The 17,911-nt window shown below is 39.6% G+C and overlaps 1 protein-coding gene across 2 annotated transcripts in view; it reads right to left on the reverse strand.

Moving 5' to 3' along the window:
* OSBPL10 (oxysterol binding protein like 10) overlaps positions 1–17,911 on the reverse strand; it is a 560,435-nt gene that overhangs the window by 37,716 nt on the left and 504,808 nt on the right. For both annotated transcript variants that reach the window (XM_077268966.1, XM_077268965.1), the window contains one exon: positions 2,718–2,904. In XM_077268966.1, coding sequence (XP_077125081.1) covers positions 2,718–2,904 — 187 coding nt within the window. The remainder of the gene's footprint in view (positions 1–2,717; positions 2,905–17,911) is intronic.

The raw sequence follows: 17,911 nt of genomic DNA on the forward strand, positions 1-17,911 counted from the left end.
GAATCAACAACAAGTAGAACACAATTGTGAAGTTGAATGAAATTTATTGGTAATTTTAAATTTTTGTGGTAATTCAAAAACTGAAAAGTGGGGTGTGCAATATTATTCGGCCCCTTTACTTTCAGTGCAGCAAACTCACTCCAGAAGTTCATTGTGGATCTCTGAATGATCCAATCTTGTCCTAAATGCCTAATGATGATAAATATAATCCACCTGTGTGTAATCAAGTCTCCGTATAAATGCACCTGCTCTGTGATAGTCTCAGGGTTCTGTTTGAAGCACAAAGAGCATCATAAAGACCAAGGAACACAACAGGCAGGTCCGTGATACTGTTGTGGAGAAGTTTAAAGCCGAATTTGGATACAAACTGATTTCCAAAACTTTAAACATCCCAAGGAGCACTGTGCAAGCGATCATATTGAAATGTAAGGAGTATAATACCACTGCAAATCTTCCAAGACCTGGCCGTCCCTCTAAACTTTCATCTCAAACAAGGACAAGACTGATCAGAGATGCAGCCCATGATCACTCTGGATGAACTGCAGAAATCTACAGCTGAGGTGGGACAGTCTGTCCAAAGGACAACAATCAGTCGTAAACTGCACAAATCTGGCCTTTATGGAAGAGTGGCAAAAAGAAAGCCATTTCTCAAAGATATCCATAAAAAGTGTCGTTTAAAGTTTGCAACAAGCCACCTGGGAGACACACCAAACATGTGGAAGAAGGTGCTCTGGTCAGATGAAACTAAAATCGAACTTTTTGGCAACAATGCCAAACGATATGTTTGGCGTAAAGGCAACATACCCCTGAACACACCATCCCCACTGTCAAACATGGTGGTGGCAGCATCACGGTTTGGGCCTGCTTTTCTTCAGCAGGGACAGGGAAGATGGTTAAAATTGATGGGAAGATGGATGGAGCCAAATACAGGATCAATGCTGAAGAAAACCTGTTGGATTCTGCAAAAGACCTGAGACTGGGACGGAGATTTGTCTTCCAACAAGACAATGATCCCAAACATAAAGCAAAATCTACAATGGAATGGTTCACAAATAAACGTATCCAGGTGTTAGAATGGCCAAGTCAAAGTCCAGACCTCAATCCAATCGAGAATCTGTGGAAAGAGCTGAAAACTGCTGTTCACAAACAATCTCCATCAAACCTCACTGAGCTCGAGCTGTTTGCCAAGGAAGAATGGGCAAGAATTTCAGTCTCTCGATGTACAAAACTGATAGAGACATATCCCAAGCGACTTGCAGCTGTAATTGCAGCAAAATGTGGCGCAACAAAGTATTAAGTTAAAGGGGCCGAAAAATATTGTACGCCCCACTTTTCAGTTTTTAAATTTAAACAAAAATTTAAAATAACCAATAAATTTCGTTCAACTTCACAATTGTGTTCCACTTGTTGTTGATTCTTCACCAAAAATTTACATTTGGTATCTTTATGTTTGAAGCATGATATGTGGGAAAAGGTTGAAAAGTTCCAGGGGGCCGAATACTTTCGCAAGGCACTGTATACATAAGCTTAGTGGTTCTCAAGTCATTCAAATTGCTTAGCACCTGGTCTCACAGTCGGACATTTGCATAATGCCCTACTGTGTCCTCAGTAGATGCTTTAGATGGTTCTTGAAGCTAATGTAGTAAAAGTGAATAAAAAATGATAGCTTAGCAAAGATAAACAATGAAGATTTAATAGGAAAATAGAAAGTTTTTTTTAAGTTAGTAATTAAAAATCATCCTTGTTGCGGTGGGATGGCTTTTAAGAACTTTTGATCAAAATAGTGTCAATGAAGAACCCTATGTTATTTGCACGTACTATTACTATTTACAGTACAGTAGAATACTTACAGTATTCACCTTCTGCAGGGTATTTGCTCATTGGTTTTATTCTATTTTTTACATATTTTAAAAAACTGTAAAAAAAAGTCTTAAAGGAGTATTCTCAAGTTGTATCTTGAGCATCTCAGGGCTATGCAGTTCCTTTACAGCCTCCTAATTTCCTAGTTTCTGGTGGGGCAGGCTTTCCTCCTTGAATCACAGTTCTGGTTAACAGCAGAAATGTAGTACTAGTAGAACTATAAAGCTGAGCTCAAGTTCTGCTGTAACACATTCAGCTATTATTTGTTCTGGAGTGTACACTGCCATAACTATATTTACAAAGAGAGATTAAAGGGCATTTGAGCAAGCACATGGCTCAGGAAAGTCAGTCATGATTTGTAGAACTGTTCGGGGAGAAGATTATACTGTAGGCTGATGATTTTGCAATATTTATGATAGCAGATTATCAGAAGCTGAAAGAGAGGTGAGCAGCTAACTGCTGTATAGAAATCAATGGGCTGGAGAGAAATGACTAGTGTGTTAAGAGTAAAACCTTTTACTGGAATGTAACTGCCGAGCAGTCTGGTCGGGGGTCTGAGCAGGTACTAGTGGCCGAACTCCATGGAAACCAGCTGTATACTATGAAAGATAAAAGCTCTCATTGCAGAAGTATGACAGCCGATAGACAATTCAATTGTAGATTCACTTATATTCATGGTGTCTAACTAATTAAAGCACTTTAATAACTTGAGAACATCCTTTTTACACCATAGACTAGTATTGTTAATCAATGAAAATAAAATAATTTCAAATGTAAAGTTTTCCTCAAAAATTATACGGTAATTACTGTTTTATTACATTAGAAGCTGAGTGTTATTTTACAATATCCTTTCTTACCTGTGCACTTTTCCTCCATAGAAAGGCTTGGTGTGGAACGTAACTGTAGCGGCATATCCTGTCTTGACACAGGTAATATTCACTTTACCTCCTAATTCTACCCAGGGAACAGTGAGTATAGAACGAGCGTAGGCACTGGGAAGAGTAAATACATATTCCTCTCCATACTCCATCAGCTTGAGTACCCCTGAGTGATTAGAAAAGTACATAAAGGATCACATAGTAAGCTGTGCAATACACTTAAAAATGTATTACTGCTATAATAGAATTAAATAAATCAATTGCATAGCGTTAAGTAGGGTTTTTGCAGTACAGGCATTGTGCCGTTTTCTCAAAAGACACCCCATTGTCGGATTACTGTGGACTATATCAGATTTTCTTCTAATCAAGTGAAAAGAAAATAGAGTAGAATACTGTAGCATATAATTACAGCATCACTTTACACTCAAGTAGGAAAGAACACCAACTTTCAAATGAGATAAATTTAGCAAAATAATTTACCAATATCAAATCTTGAGTTGCCAGTTGAGTTCAAGGTAAGGGGTATACATAGAAATCATGAGGTCCTATACCAAAAAGACCAATATTGCACCCCACCCCCAAAAAAATAAATTACAACAGTTACCGCCGAGTCAGCTGTCTACTGTGTAACACAGCAAGCACCTGTCTTGTACAGATGGAGATGCATTTAAGTTATCAGTAGTGATGAGCGAGTATACTCGTTGCTCGGGTGGTCTCCGAGTATTTTGGCGTGCTCGGAGATTTAGTTTTCGTCGCCTCAGCTGCATGATTTGCGACTGCTAGACAGCTTGAATATGTGTGTAGAATGCCTGTTTGTTAGGGAATACCCACATGTGTTCAGCCTGTCCACAAGTCGCAAATCATGCAGCTGAGACGAGGAAAACTAAAACTTTGAGCATGCCAAAATACTCGGAGATCACCCGAGCATGCTCGGGGAGACCCGAGCAACAATGCTACTTACCCATCACTAGTTACCAGTACTTCTGCCATACATACAAAAATTGAAAGGAACGGATGGCACTCACCAGTTAAAAAACTTCTTTATTCCAATACTTTAAAACATCGGCGTCAGGAGGATAGGAGCAGGAGTGGAATGGATTACAGCCGTTTCGCGCTGCAGTGGCGCTTGGTGTGACCAGGAGAAGCGCCACTGCAGCGCGAAATGGCTGTCGTCCATTCCACTCCTGCTCCCATCCTCCCGACTCCGATGTTATAAAGTATTGGAATAAAGAAGTTTTTTAACCGGTGAGTGCCATCCGTTCCTTTCAATTTTTGTATCCATTGTGGCTATTTTCTTTGGAGTGGCACCCCGGCTCACTTACTGCTGTTTACATGCTTGCAGCATCAGTTCATGCAATTACCTGTGCACTGACTGGGCTTCCCCACTGTGCGGATTAACACTTTGTTGGTGCTACTTCTGCCATACATATCAAGCAGAATTCAGAAAGAGCTTAAAATGTAAGCGGTTGATCAGGAACATCCAAAGACTTCGCTGCCAATAAGGAGAGTTTCTCTATGCGTAATGGTCAGCTGTATCTGTTTCTGGCTATTGGTTTGTGGGAATTTTTATGCAACTACTTAACTTATCTATTACCCCAACCCTAATACCCTAAATACCCCCAAGCCTAAACATTTAAAATGTAAATTATATATTAATATAGGTGGTGTTGTGTTTTCTTTGTTATGTTTTTACAGAAGACACTTTAGCAGCATGCACAGTTCTCTGGTTCTTAAGGTTCTATCACCAAATCCCAAGTGAGAGGAGTGGTGGAGAGGACAGCACAAACAGCTTTCTTCCTGTTAACTGGGTTGTTAACTCTCTGATATGTTTATAACATATGACAGCTGTGAAATCCCATCATAGTTTCCTCCATATCCATATGGAGATTTTAGCACTGCTTGCAACGAGATCTTATTCTAGATTGTACTCCAATGCGAACTGAGGCCTCCAATTAACGGGCTCCATAATAGTTTAACCACTTCACAAACTTGAGGTTTTCAGTTTGAGTTTTCCTTTTTTTGCCTCCCCTCTTCCCAGGGCCATAACTGTCATTTTTTAGTCACTATGGCCATGTCAGGGCTTGTTTTTTGAGGGACGAGTTGTACTTTCGAACAACACCATTGATTTATGGGGAAAGAATGCAAAAGCGGTCCATTTTTCGGGATCAAGGACTAAGTGAGGGCTTATTTTTTTGTGCACTGAGTTGATGTTTTTATTGATACCATTTTGGGGTAGATACAATGTTTTGATCGCATGTTATTGCAATGTTGCGGGGACCAAAAAAACGTAATTCTGACTTTTTTTTATCCTTATGCCATTTATTAATTGGATTAATTTAGTTTATATGTTCATAGGATGGGCGTTTCTGAATGCAGTGATACAAAACGTTTATTTTTTTTCTGAACTTTTATATTTTGAAAAATTTTTTCCCACTTTTTACTTGCTTCAATAGTCTTCTAAGAAGACTCAAAGTTGCAATCATCCGATCATTTGTGCTACAACATAGCAGGACTCCAGCACTGCTATGTGTAGCAGAAATTATCATCTCCTATGAGCCCTATGAGGGTAGTCTTTCATAGTACAGCTGTCATGACAACCCATCGATGAGCCACGATCATGTGACGAGGCACCGATGGGCTGGGTTTGGTAAGTGCTTCCAGTAAGCATGAGTTAAATGCCGCTGTTGATTGCAATTCCACCCTCAGCTGTTAGGGAATCAAATCAGCTGTCATGTGCCTGAAAAGATGCAGGCCTGCATCAAAAGGAGGGAGGTGAGCTACGAGGCACCTATATGTCATAGGCCGTAAAGTGGTTAAAGGGTTTCCTTGTGATTAGGTTACCGCTTCAATATCAGGAAGTGCTGTGTTGCTGTCACACTGTGACTGTCTTCGAGAAGGTAGGGGGGGCCTCTAACTGTCCCTGGTACTGGGACCCTAACTACCCTGTCCTGGGGGTACTATTGAAGGTAGAGGCCCAAGTCTCCAACCTTACTATGCCCCAATTAAACCCTGATCTGTCCCCTCTCTTAACCCATGAGGCATGGGACAGAAATGTAAGGTAAACAAGACACAAAGAACAGGTAAAACATAAAACCTGTAAATGAAAAAGTGGCGCAAGGTAGCTAACCTCTATGTTGGTAGGTGGGAAGAGGATACCATATACCCTGAGGACCGGCTGCGTGCGGATTTGGTTCTCTGGCAACGTTTTATTGATGACATCGTTTTTATTTGGTCTGGTGGTTCAGACACTCTTGAAAAGTTTTAATGGATATTAATAAAAATGATTTATTTTTAAAATTTACATTAACCACCAGTACTGTCAGTATCAATTTTTTAGATCGTAATATTTTTATCGAAAACTGCACCATTCAAACAAGCACCTTCAGCAAACCAACTGACATTAATAGTTTTATTCCTCTAGACAGTTGTCATCTTCCAAGCTGGCTGCTGAATGTCCCTAAGAGCCAGTTTATGAGAATTCACCGAAACTGCTCAAGGCCCAAGGATTTCCATATAGAGCCAGATGTACTCACCAAGAAATTTTTGGAAAAAGGGTATAACAAAGAAACCCTTGTGACATCGAAGGAAGCTGTCCGAAAAAAATCCCGCCAAGAGCTGACTAAGGCAACCTCAAAACCAAGGGAATCAAATTATTTTATCCCCATAATAACTCAGTATAATGCCATCTCAAATATCCTTTGCAAAACAGTGAAAAAGTATTGGCATATACTAAAAGATGATAAATTCATAGGGGAACAAATTCCGATTTACCCTCGCTTCGTCTACAAAAAATCCTGCAGCTTTGGGAAATATGGTCGCTCCTACGGTTTAGAATAAGTCTTTATTAAACAACCCACATTTTTTTTAAAACATCCTTAAAGGTTTTTTTCCCTGCAATAAAATAAGTGCTGGATGTGTCAGCAGACTGCAACCTATAAACAAACAAGTATTGATAAGGGGGAAATAGAGTGTCCATGCGAAACACTATATGTGGGGAGCACCAAACGCTCACTTAGGGTGAGAATCAATGAACATATACGTAATATAACGAAAAAGTTTATGGGACATCCACTTTTTAAACACTTTGTAGAACATCATGGCGGATTGGTACAGACTATGGAAGTCTCGGGCATTGCGATTGTACACCCCCACTGGAGAAGAGGCAACTATATTAAATCTATGTCAAGGGTAGAGACCAAATAGATTTTCCTGTTGGATACTGTGCTTCCCAGAGGACTCAACGGTAAAGTGGAGCTCTTTGGCTTCTATTAACCAGCTAATCGCTGGAAAATATATAAGGACTGACAATAGGGTAAGGACCATCCCTGAGGAAGGAAACAGATGTTTCTGAAACGCGTCAGTTTATGGTCCTTACTGCGATTTGTACGTACCCTCCAGTCACACGGGCCACCACCTGATTCCCCACGTCACGCAGGTCCTCCAGACGAGCCGCTTTCACACCACGCGGCGTCTAGTTACAAGGACCCGGAATCCCGTCAGCCACTGGAGTCTACAGATGGAGTAGCTGCCACCGGCCGGGGCAGCTCTCCGGTATCATCTTGCAGAACTTTTCTACTCATCGCACCTCATCTTGGAAAACTTGGAAACTGCCGATCTGAACGGTTATCTTCCCAGCTGTAAGAAATCTATTAACTTTAAGACAACTGAGACTGCTTTATTTCCATTGAATGTGCACGGTATTGGCTGCTGAAAATACCTGCAGGTCATATTTATTTTACCTATCAGAGATCATTGGTGGACTATACCTATGTAATCAGTTCGGTGTTCATTGTGGTCATATTATATGAGCCTGACAAATTTTTAAATCATATTTCCCACCCCATTTGCTTTTTTTTAGCGCGAATATGGTTTTCTTCTAATAACAGAAAACCTCTATCATACAAATGCACTAATCAACAGTAGGGAGGAGGATAGGAATGTAATAACCGAATGGGAATAGGACAAAGAGAGAAAGCATAAATCCAAAAACAGCACGCAACAATCTCCAGTAGCAACAATGATCTCCAATTCAGCACAGTGTCTCCAAGGAGCTAGGAAGCAAAGCTTTCACTGGCAAGGAAGAGACTGTCTGACAACATTTTATAAGGAGAGAAAATGACCATATCAGGAACAGCTGTGAGATAGAGTTGCAAGTTTGTACCCACCATAGAAATGATCATTAACCTCTTCAGCACCAAAGTTGCATAAATCTACCAAAGCTGACAATGTCCTCATACATATTAAACAAAAATTGGGCAATCCGGCCAATATCGGTGATATTAGCAGAAAGCCTCCCAACTCTTCCCTGACAAATAATACCCAAGAAAAGAAGGATCCAGCCATTGAAATTTGGACAACCAATCCTTTTGTTTGGTGGTGAGATGAGGGGAGCCAAGAATGAGTAGGAAGAAAGTTTTTTCACAGTTACTTAAAGTCTATGGGATCCTTATGTCTATCAGTGTCAATACACAGATGTTTGAACATGTTTCAAAGTCTCCTAACGGGCAGTATGACAGGTTCAATAGGCATAAACCACACTGTCTTTAAAGATTCACATACATCATTCAAAAGGGGCTTGATACTGAAAGTTTGTACTCAGAAAATAAGGCCTACATATACTTCATTGTCAAGCTCTTTAGAAACAGGACATAAAGACATATTGGCTGTACATTTTTCTGTGTTGAGAAGTCATCTTCACAGTGTTTGGAAAGTGATCAGTTGCGATTAGACTAATGGAGATCATCTTAACTCAGCAAAACTTTACAGCACACTGAACAAGGTTCTCAGACGTGACAATAAATGTACTATTTTTCTGACAAGGCATGCATAATATTTTAAGCCCAAGGGAAGAAATACATTTAATACTTTGTTCCTTAAATCAACTTGACATTAAAGAAAAATAGTATTCTCTGGTTCAATGTTTTAATATATTTAAGAAACCAAACACGATTTCTCCCCAGTAAATCAAACTAGTAATCTAAAGTCCAAAGGCAAAACATTCCATACTTACTACCAATAATGTGGAAGGTAGAGTACTGCTTTAATATATAGGCTTTTGACATCTACACTTCAAGGCTCTACTCACATTTCCATTACATACCTTGTTTTACAGTAGAGTCATCCTATCTGTCATCGCTCCATTAGGAATGAATGAATGAATGCCATAGTGCTAGTGAGAGGTCATTATATAACGTAATATGTATATACTCATGCACTAACAGTACTAACTAGCCAGTATACAATTGGTCCTTCCCGACACATGACCCCAAAATACAGAATTCAGGTGAGTAATTTTCCATGAATCAGTTTCAGTGCGACTCCACATAAAAATGTGAAAATTGAGGGATTCGAGCAACAGTAAACCCTGCATGGTCATCAGTGCCAAACTAGCCTGGCCAGTATTTCAAAGTACAGCCAAAGTTATGGGGGTTTTCTTGTGCAAATTCATCCATCATTTAGCTTTTTAATTGATATCTTGACGTAATTGGACATCAACGTCCTCAGATTATTTAGCCTTTTGCAACATTTGATATACCTGTACATCATACAGTCATATCATGGTGATTATATGGCACAAGAACTGAACACACAACCACTGTTGGGAGATCAGCTTGTCTGACAGCAGAGCTCTTGCAGCAACAGCCAGTGATGGTGCCAGCATCTTCCCTAGCTGCCTAACCCACTAGATTCTGCAATCAACAGCTATTGTGGCATCTACAACTCCACAGCTTTGTAAGAAGGAGATGTTTCCCACTTTCAATCTGATTTGCCAATGGTCATCATGGAAACCGGAGGTTTACAAATAACAGATGGGTCTGCCAGGTACAGTGGCCTGTTAGGCCCTGCAATAAGCAGGGCCTAACAGACCTCCGGTCAGGGTAACCCTGACAAGGCTAATACCCTGCAATGCAAAAGTGTTGTAGAGCATTAGACCACTGATCAAGCAAAATGTACAAATCCCGTAGAGGGATAAAGTAGAAAAGTAAAAAAAAAGTTAACAGAAATTGTAATCACGGACAAATGTTTTCGGTAATAAATACACTTTTTTATGTAAAAGCAACAACAAAAATTACACATATTTGGCATTGTTGTGTCCAGAATGATCTGATCTATAAACTCATCACAATATTTAACAAAGAAAACATTTTTTTCACTCTAGATTCTTGCCATGGAGGTTTGTTTATATGGCATTCATCATAAATTCCTAGTTCAGCCAAGAAGATCTTGGCCTTCCTGTTGTGAATATATGGACTTTTCCCATGATGAACTTGGAAGAGACTATTCATATTCTTTCCCTTTAAAAGATGGTACAGATACTTTTGAGTGAAGACTAACATCAAATTTCTATTCATGGACGTTCGGGACTGCAATATGGGATAGGAGATCCTGTTCCATCTACCTTGGAAGGCTTTGTCCTTAGCAATTTAGGGGATTAATTATTGGACTTTTGTTCGCAAAATGGCATTTTTACATTTTTGAATCGGAACTACAGGTCCTTCTCAAAAAATTAGCATATAGTGTTAAATTTCATTATTTACCATAATGTAATGATTACAATTAAACTTTCATATATTATAGATTCATTATCCACCAACTGAAATTTGTCAGGTCTTTTATTGTTTTAATACTGATGATTTTGGCATACAACTCCTGATAACCCAAAAAACCTGTCTCAATAAATTAGCATATTTCACCCGTCCAATCAAATAAAAGTGTTTTTTAATAACAAACAAAAAAAACATCAAATAATAATGTTCAGTTATGCACTCAATACTTGGTCGGGAATCCTTTGGCAGAAATGACTGCTTCAATGCGGCGTGGCATGGAGGCAATCAGCCTGTGACACTGCTGAGATGTTATGGAGGCCCAGGATGCTTCAATAGCGGCCTTAAGCTCATCCAGAGTGTTGGGTCTTGCGTCTCTCAACTTTCTCTTCACAATATCCCACAGATTCTCTATGGGGTTCAGGTCAGGAGAGTTGGCAGGCCAATTGAGCACAGTAATACCATGGTCAGTAAACCATTTACCAGTGGTTTTGGCAAAGCATTTCAGCCGATGGAAGCATGAAGTGCTCCAAAATCTCCTGATAGCTAGCTGCTATCGTGCCCTTGATGAAACACAGTGGACCAACACCAGCAGCTGACATGGCACCCCACACCATCACTGACTGTGGGTACTTGACACTGGACTTCAGGCATTTTGGCATTTCCTTCTCCCCAGTCTTCCTCCAGACTCTGGCACCTTGATTTCCGAATGACATGCAAAATTTGCTTTCATCAGAAAAAAGTACTTGGGACCACTTAGCAACAGTCCAGTGCTGCTTCTCTGTAGCCCAGGTCAGGCGCTTCTGCCGCTGTTTATGGTTCAAAAGTGTCTTTACCTGGGGAATGCGGCACCTGTAGCCCATTTCCTGCACACGCCTGTGCACGGTGGCTCTGGATGTTTCCACACCAGACTCAGTCCACTGCTTCCTCAGGTTCCCCAAGGTCTGGAATCGGTCCTTCTCCACAATCTTCCTCAGGGTCCGGTCACCTCTTCTCGTTGTACAGCGTTTTCTGCCACATTGTTTCCTTCCAACAGACTTACCATTGAGGTGCCTTGATACAGCACTCTGGGAACAGCCTATTTGTTGAGAAATTTCTTTCTGGGTCTTACCCTCTTGCTTGAGGGTGTCAATGATGGCCTTCTTGACATCTGTCAGGTCGCTAGTCTTACCCATGATGGGGGTTTTGAGTAATGAACCAGGCAGGGAGTTTTTAAAAGCCTCAGGTATCTTTTGCATGTGTTTAGAGTTAATTAGTTGATTCAGAAGATTAGGGTAATAGGTCGTTTAGAGAACCTTTTCTTGATATGCTAATTTATTGAGACAGGTTTTTTGGGTTATCAGGAGTTGTATGCCAAAATCATCAGTATTAAAACAATAAAAAACCTGACAAATTTCAGTTGGTGGATAATGAATCTATAATATATGAAAGTTTAATTGTAATCATTACATTATGGTAAATAATGAAATTTAACACTATATGCTAATTTTTTGAGAAGGACCTGTATGTTCCTATTGTTCCCTTTTAGTTTTTCACTTGTATGTATTCATGCTCGCAATTTTTTATTTGAATGAGTTTTAGATTCAAGAGGGCTATAGTTTTATAACCCATTTATTTTGCTTATTTTATGTCTGTACACTATTAAATGTTTCTCACCATTACCATCACTGATGGATTGAGATGGTTGAATAGTTGACAAGATGGTCATTATACTATTTGTTTTACTATCTTGACATTCAATCTACCTTTATTACTACATTAAAGCTATGGTATTTCATACTGTTTGCACTTTGGTCCTCGGGTATGGCTCATATTCACATACCAACCTCGTGTATTGCACTCAGCCCTATATGCACCTTTTTCTTTTTTTTTTCTATTGTATATTTCTTCAACTATATTTCCCTTCATATTAATTTATTTTTCCATCACTTTTTCATGTTATTTATCAAACCACTCTTGCTCTATACATCTTTTTTCATATACACCTTTTAATCCAATCTCCATGGTTTTTTTCATCATTCGTTACTTATGTTTTCCAGTATACCCATTTTTGTTTTGCATATTCCCATCTTAGTCCGGGTTCACATTAGCGTATCTGCACGCAGCGTACAGATCCGCATAGATCCGTATGCCTTTTGCATACCTATCTTTAACATTGTGTAAGCAGGGACATGCGTTTGCATCAGTTTGTATGCAGATGCGTCCGTCCGCATGCGTCATTTCGCGGTGTCCGGCAAACGCAACATGTTGCATTTTTTGAGGCGTCAAATATGCGCAGTCCTATGCATGAAGATGAGTGCGTATAAGCAACGCATTACTGTCTATGGGAACGCATTTGGACATGCGTACGTATGCATGCGCTTGCGTACTTCGGACGGCGCATGTCCAGGAACTGATTGAGACACGCCCATTGAGACACGCCCTCTTGGAAATATTGAACGCATGCGCATAAACAATGCAAACTCAGGCAAAAATGCATACAAACGCATGCACACGCAGCTTCTTTTGCGTCATGCGTAAGCTGATGCGGATAAAAATGCAGCGCACAGAGACGCTAATGTTAACTTAGCCTTATACATACTTACTAGCTTCTTTTAATTATCACTCCATGATTATCATGCATTCGTTCATCATTTAATTCACTGTTTAATTAATTTTTTTTTCACTTATTCATTAGGTATTGCTAGTTACTTTATTTTTTAGTTGTGTTACTCAGATTCTTGTAAATGAGCAGCAGCACATGATTCAGCTATCACAGCCATGGTATTGAAATGGGCACCTGTGTCTCACTCTGTATCTTGTCCCGTTTAGTTCATACACATCGCCTCTGATAGTGCGCACGAGCTGCTGTCTGATCCCCTGGACTTCTGGATGTGCACAATCACGTGACAGCAAGTGTCCCACTGCGCACAGACAGGAAGTCACTTTACATAGGGGGATACCGGAGATGCACCACCTCTGGAAGTGTACGAATCACTCCCTTATTGGCAGGTTAGTTGCATATTAGTGCAGTTTCCTCAACCTGACGCCCCCAGAAGAAGCAAGGGTAAACATGTTGGGGAGAAGGGACGCTCTGCCTGGGACTCCACATGCTATAACCCTACCCTATAAGGTAACATTACCTATTGATATTATGTTATATATTTATACTTACTGCAACTGGGTGTTTGGGAATCATTAGGTGATAAAATTAGTTTACCTCTGGGATTGGGGATATCGATCCTTCATTCATTCATGCATATATATGTTTTCTTATTTATATTATGGATTTAGCTGCTTGACCCCCGACAATGCTTTTGGATTTCCAGGCAGTTTATATGTCCTTCTTCATAAGGTATTACCTGTTACTTACCACTTTAATCTTTATTTTTAATAAAAAGAATAACCAGGACGTACAGTACCAGCCAGCGTGGAAAGCGTCCTTAACCCTCTCCTCTCAGCACTGAAGGAAAGGAAATCCATTTAAAATAGGACACAAATCCCACCATCTCGAAAGAGGACAGTAAGTAATTATCCAACATGAACTAATTCCAGATTTTCCGGTGGCATATGACACCCTCTTGGCATCATGAATGAGAGTTTCAATATGTTGAGGAGTGAAGTATTTAACATAGGGTCTTTTTTGGGCATTTTTTCTACCTACAGGCCCTACAACATCAATTCAAAAGTGAAGTGGTCCCTAGAAAATCTTTTTTTTTAAATTTAATTGAAAAAAAAAGAAAAATTGCTGCTAAACGTTAGCCTTTTATCACCTTAAAGCATTTTAAAAGTGATACTGACGTAAAGTAGACATATGGTAAATGTTATTTAGTAACTATTTTGAGGGGTATCACTGTTTTAAGTAAATACAAATTAAAAGTTTGAACATTGCAAATTGCTCTAAATAGCAAATAAAACAAATCTCACAGACACACGCCCCCTGAGGAAGCAGGGCGAAACGCGCGTTGGGGCTCTGGATAGTATTGGGTAAGCTTACTCTCTCTCCAGGTGTATAGGGAACCCCTTTTACACTTGTGCCTATAATATAACCTAGTAATATGTATCTTGTTATATGTCATGTTACTTTGGACTTTGTGATTAGTTACTTTGCAAGTTCTCTATTGCATTTTCTGTGATTTCTCTTCTTTCTGACAATGTACTTAAGGAACACACTGCACTGCAGAATGGGAGGGCTGTTCCTTCATTTGGACGTATATGATCAATTTCATTACTGCTCACTTTAGGATGTATGGGGGATAGTAAGATATTCACGGTTATTATAACACATACCTGGGGGGAATATTACTAACACTCTATTATTCTACACTTCATGAGATTGTAACACTAAAAACCCCATCCATGTGTTGTTATACCAAAGTATATCTGCTGGAATGTATCTTATATATTATGAATTGCTCTATAAATTGTGATATTATAATATCATTATCCCTGTTCATATATTGTTTGGTTTAATTGTTTTCTTTCATTTGCTACCAAACGACACCTAGATTTTTTTAATTCTCTCAAGTATAGGCTTTTTCCTCACTGTTTATCCTTGAGGCAATCTTACTTTTTATCCATGTTTCTTATTTCTGTTTATTACAAACGTCTAAATAAAAAGTGATTTTATTAATTGTGGCATGGTAATTTGCACCGGTCTTTTATCCCTATGACCAAGGTCTGTGCGATCGAATGGGTGCACCCCATACTATTGACATAGATTGATTTAAGGAATATTGGTGGTATAAATTGTTCTGAATGTTCACTAAATTTCTGTTATTTTCATAAGTAAAAGGTAATTTTATTAACCTAATCATTAATAAAATGTACAATTTGTCCAAAGAAATAAATCTCAGAATCTCTGGGATATGTATTGTAGAAGCATAAAATGGCACGTCACACGTTAGCTTTTAAAATTTTTGGTCTCATCAGGAAGGTGAAAATAGGCTTTGAAAGGGATAAAACACAAGGGGAAAAGATAAAACTGTTACCCTCAATAGTGCTTTAATAAGACCGCCAACGTCATTATTGCCCCCAATCAGTGACTATCTGCTGAAGACATTAATGAGACGCTAAGGGAAAGTCCCTAGGATGCTAATATTGTTCATATAATACGGTATCATTTTGATTAATTGGGGCACATATATATCAGTAGGCAGCGCTGAAAGAATAAACTGAGCTACTGATATATAAGTGGGAGCGGCCAATGTGTTAAGCCATCTATATGGGCATGTAGGTCATAGGTAGTAGAATAAAATGATATCTTGATAAGTGAGATCTGATGTTTTAATCCAGAGAAATCCTCGTTTTTCTTAATATGTAGATGAGTTGTTAAGATCTATTGGCCAGACAAAGATCTCCCTAAAACCTGCCTCCAGAGTTTATTTTAAATGAAAGGTCAGATCAGTGTAAGACATGTAGATCAGGAGAGCAGACTGTCAGTCATTACTTGGTTCACACTGGTAACTCCCCTTTTTATTTAGAATAATCTTTGGAGGAAGATTCTTATGGAGATCAGTGTCTGGCCCATAGATCTTAACAGCTCATTTACATATAAGAAAAACAAGGATTTCTCTGTCAAAAGATCACAGATATCACGGTATCAAACTATGACCTACATGCTCATATAGACGTCTTAGGAGTGTTGATCCCACTGTCAGATTCCATTTAAAAACCTAAACAGAGCACAGAAGCAATGTGCTACAATGAGATACTTCTGACCTCCAAACATCAACACGGAAACAGAAAAAAACCCAAAATGTTTTGGCTGTGACAAGCTTTTACAACTAAAATCTTTAAGAATTCATAAAAGGAGGAAAGTAACTACAGGGATCTTATAGCCTTTAGATCCAGAAAATGTGATAAGTGATTTAGGCCACATTGACCAATAAGTGTAACACATGTGACTGCTGCAGCCGATCACTGCGCTCTGTGGCTTGGGCAATGCACATCATCACTGGGCCCACACATTGGCTGCAGCGGTCACGTCCAGGGGTGGTGGCAGGGAAGCAATCCTGGACCTGCAGAGGATAAGTCACTCTCATTTTATTATTCGTAGTGCAAGCTAATGGGCATACATTGTTTTCCTTTTAAATGGAAAACTGCTTTAAAGTCTCTACTTTTACGTGCTTGGCACTGGTAAAAACTACGATTTTCTATTGCTGTATGTTAAGATGCTGGAAGGGGTTAATTTATTTTTACTGCATATGCAGCTCCAAAACCTGGATTATGCATACAGCTCTCGGTGGAGTTGGGGGGATGCGGTTGTATCCCCATGACATATCTACAGTCTTTAGCACTTTTAATATACAGTAAAAGGTTATTTGTCGGTCAGCTCGAACTGCAACACGCACAAAACAACAGAAATCGTCCCTGCTTGGTTTTAGCACAATCCACCCACATCAGCGCATAAGAGGAGAAAGGGGGTCATGTACCAGGGTCCTAAATGAATCATTTCCATACATTTAATAATAGGAGAATGATAAATAACAGATTAAGGAATAATAGAAATATTAAGTATAAAATGAAATTATTCATTTTCTGCCAAAAAGTTAATTTTCTGTTAAATCCAAATCATGCAGGACAGTGGAGATAATACATTGCAGCATTAGATAATGGAAGAGGAGAATTCTGCAGCTAAGTGACATTACTCGGTTTGTGTTGTGTTCGATGCTGCGTATATTCTCCTTTACCTTCTCCTCCTCGAGCCTCACTTGATATAACCGTTTATGACATAGCTGAAGTGACCTAAATTGGTCACAACTAGAAAAAAAAGCCGACTTTCCTAATATTCTTAAAGTGCCCTCTTGTGCGCTTACTTGTGAAAATAAAGCAGTACTTAGGAAAAGTCCACTTACCCGGCTCCAAAACATTTAGCTGGAGAATGTAAGACTGCTGAGTAAACTGGGTTCAGGTGCTTGGCTTTATTGCACTTTCCTTCAGCATAAAACAAACCTTATTGTAAGGGCCGGATCTAGGCTTGAGGGGTCCTCCCAGCACTAAGAATAGAAAGCCTTTGTGGCCTTATAGTGCTTTACTATATAACAAGCAAACACAAGCCCGCCTCGAGAACTCTGCTTTCCTGGAAAACGGAAATCTGTTTGCTCATATTGCGGCCCCTCCAGCAGCAGCTGTTGCCGAAAACTGCCCATGACATGTGAAATATAAGCAGATCTTGTTTATGACCCTTCCTTTCCTTACCTGGCAGGACAGGTTACTTCTGTAATTACTTACTACTGTGATATTGTGGAGGTGACCAAACTTAGTGGCGGAAACAGTCAGGAAAGGGCCCTGTGCAAGAACAATATATGGGCCCTTTTACAGTCCAATAGCTCATCATAATTCACATTTCCACCTGCTTTGGAGGAGAAAATGGGCCCCCTAAGCTCTTGGGCCCTTATGCGGCTGCACAGGTTGCACCAATGACATGTCCACCCTGACCTCCACCATGAGTCCCACAGCAGTTGTTGTATAATTGTAAATTGCAAACATTTCTGCAAAGGTGTCACTCATCTGAATGGGGCTGAAGTCCATTTCCTTGCAGCAAAAATAATCTCATTCAGATATATACACACACTTGGATGGGGGCCTATGTTGTACCCATAGTTACTTTTTTGCAAATCCCTGTATTCACATTCTTGCTCGCTCTCG

Source organism: Ranitomeya variabilis, chromosome 6 (genome assembly GCF_051348905.1).
Source record: "Ranitomeya variabilis isolate aRanVar5 chromosome 6, aRanVar5.hap1, whole genome shotgun sequence".
Lineage (NCBI taxonomy): Eukaryota > Metazoa > Chordata > Amphibia > Anura > Dendrobatidae > Ranitomeya > Ranitomeya variabilis.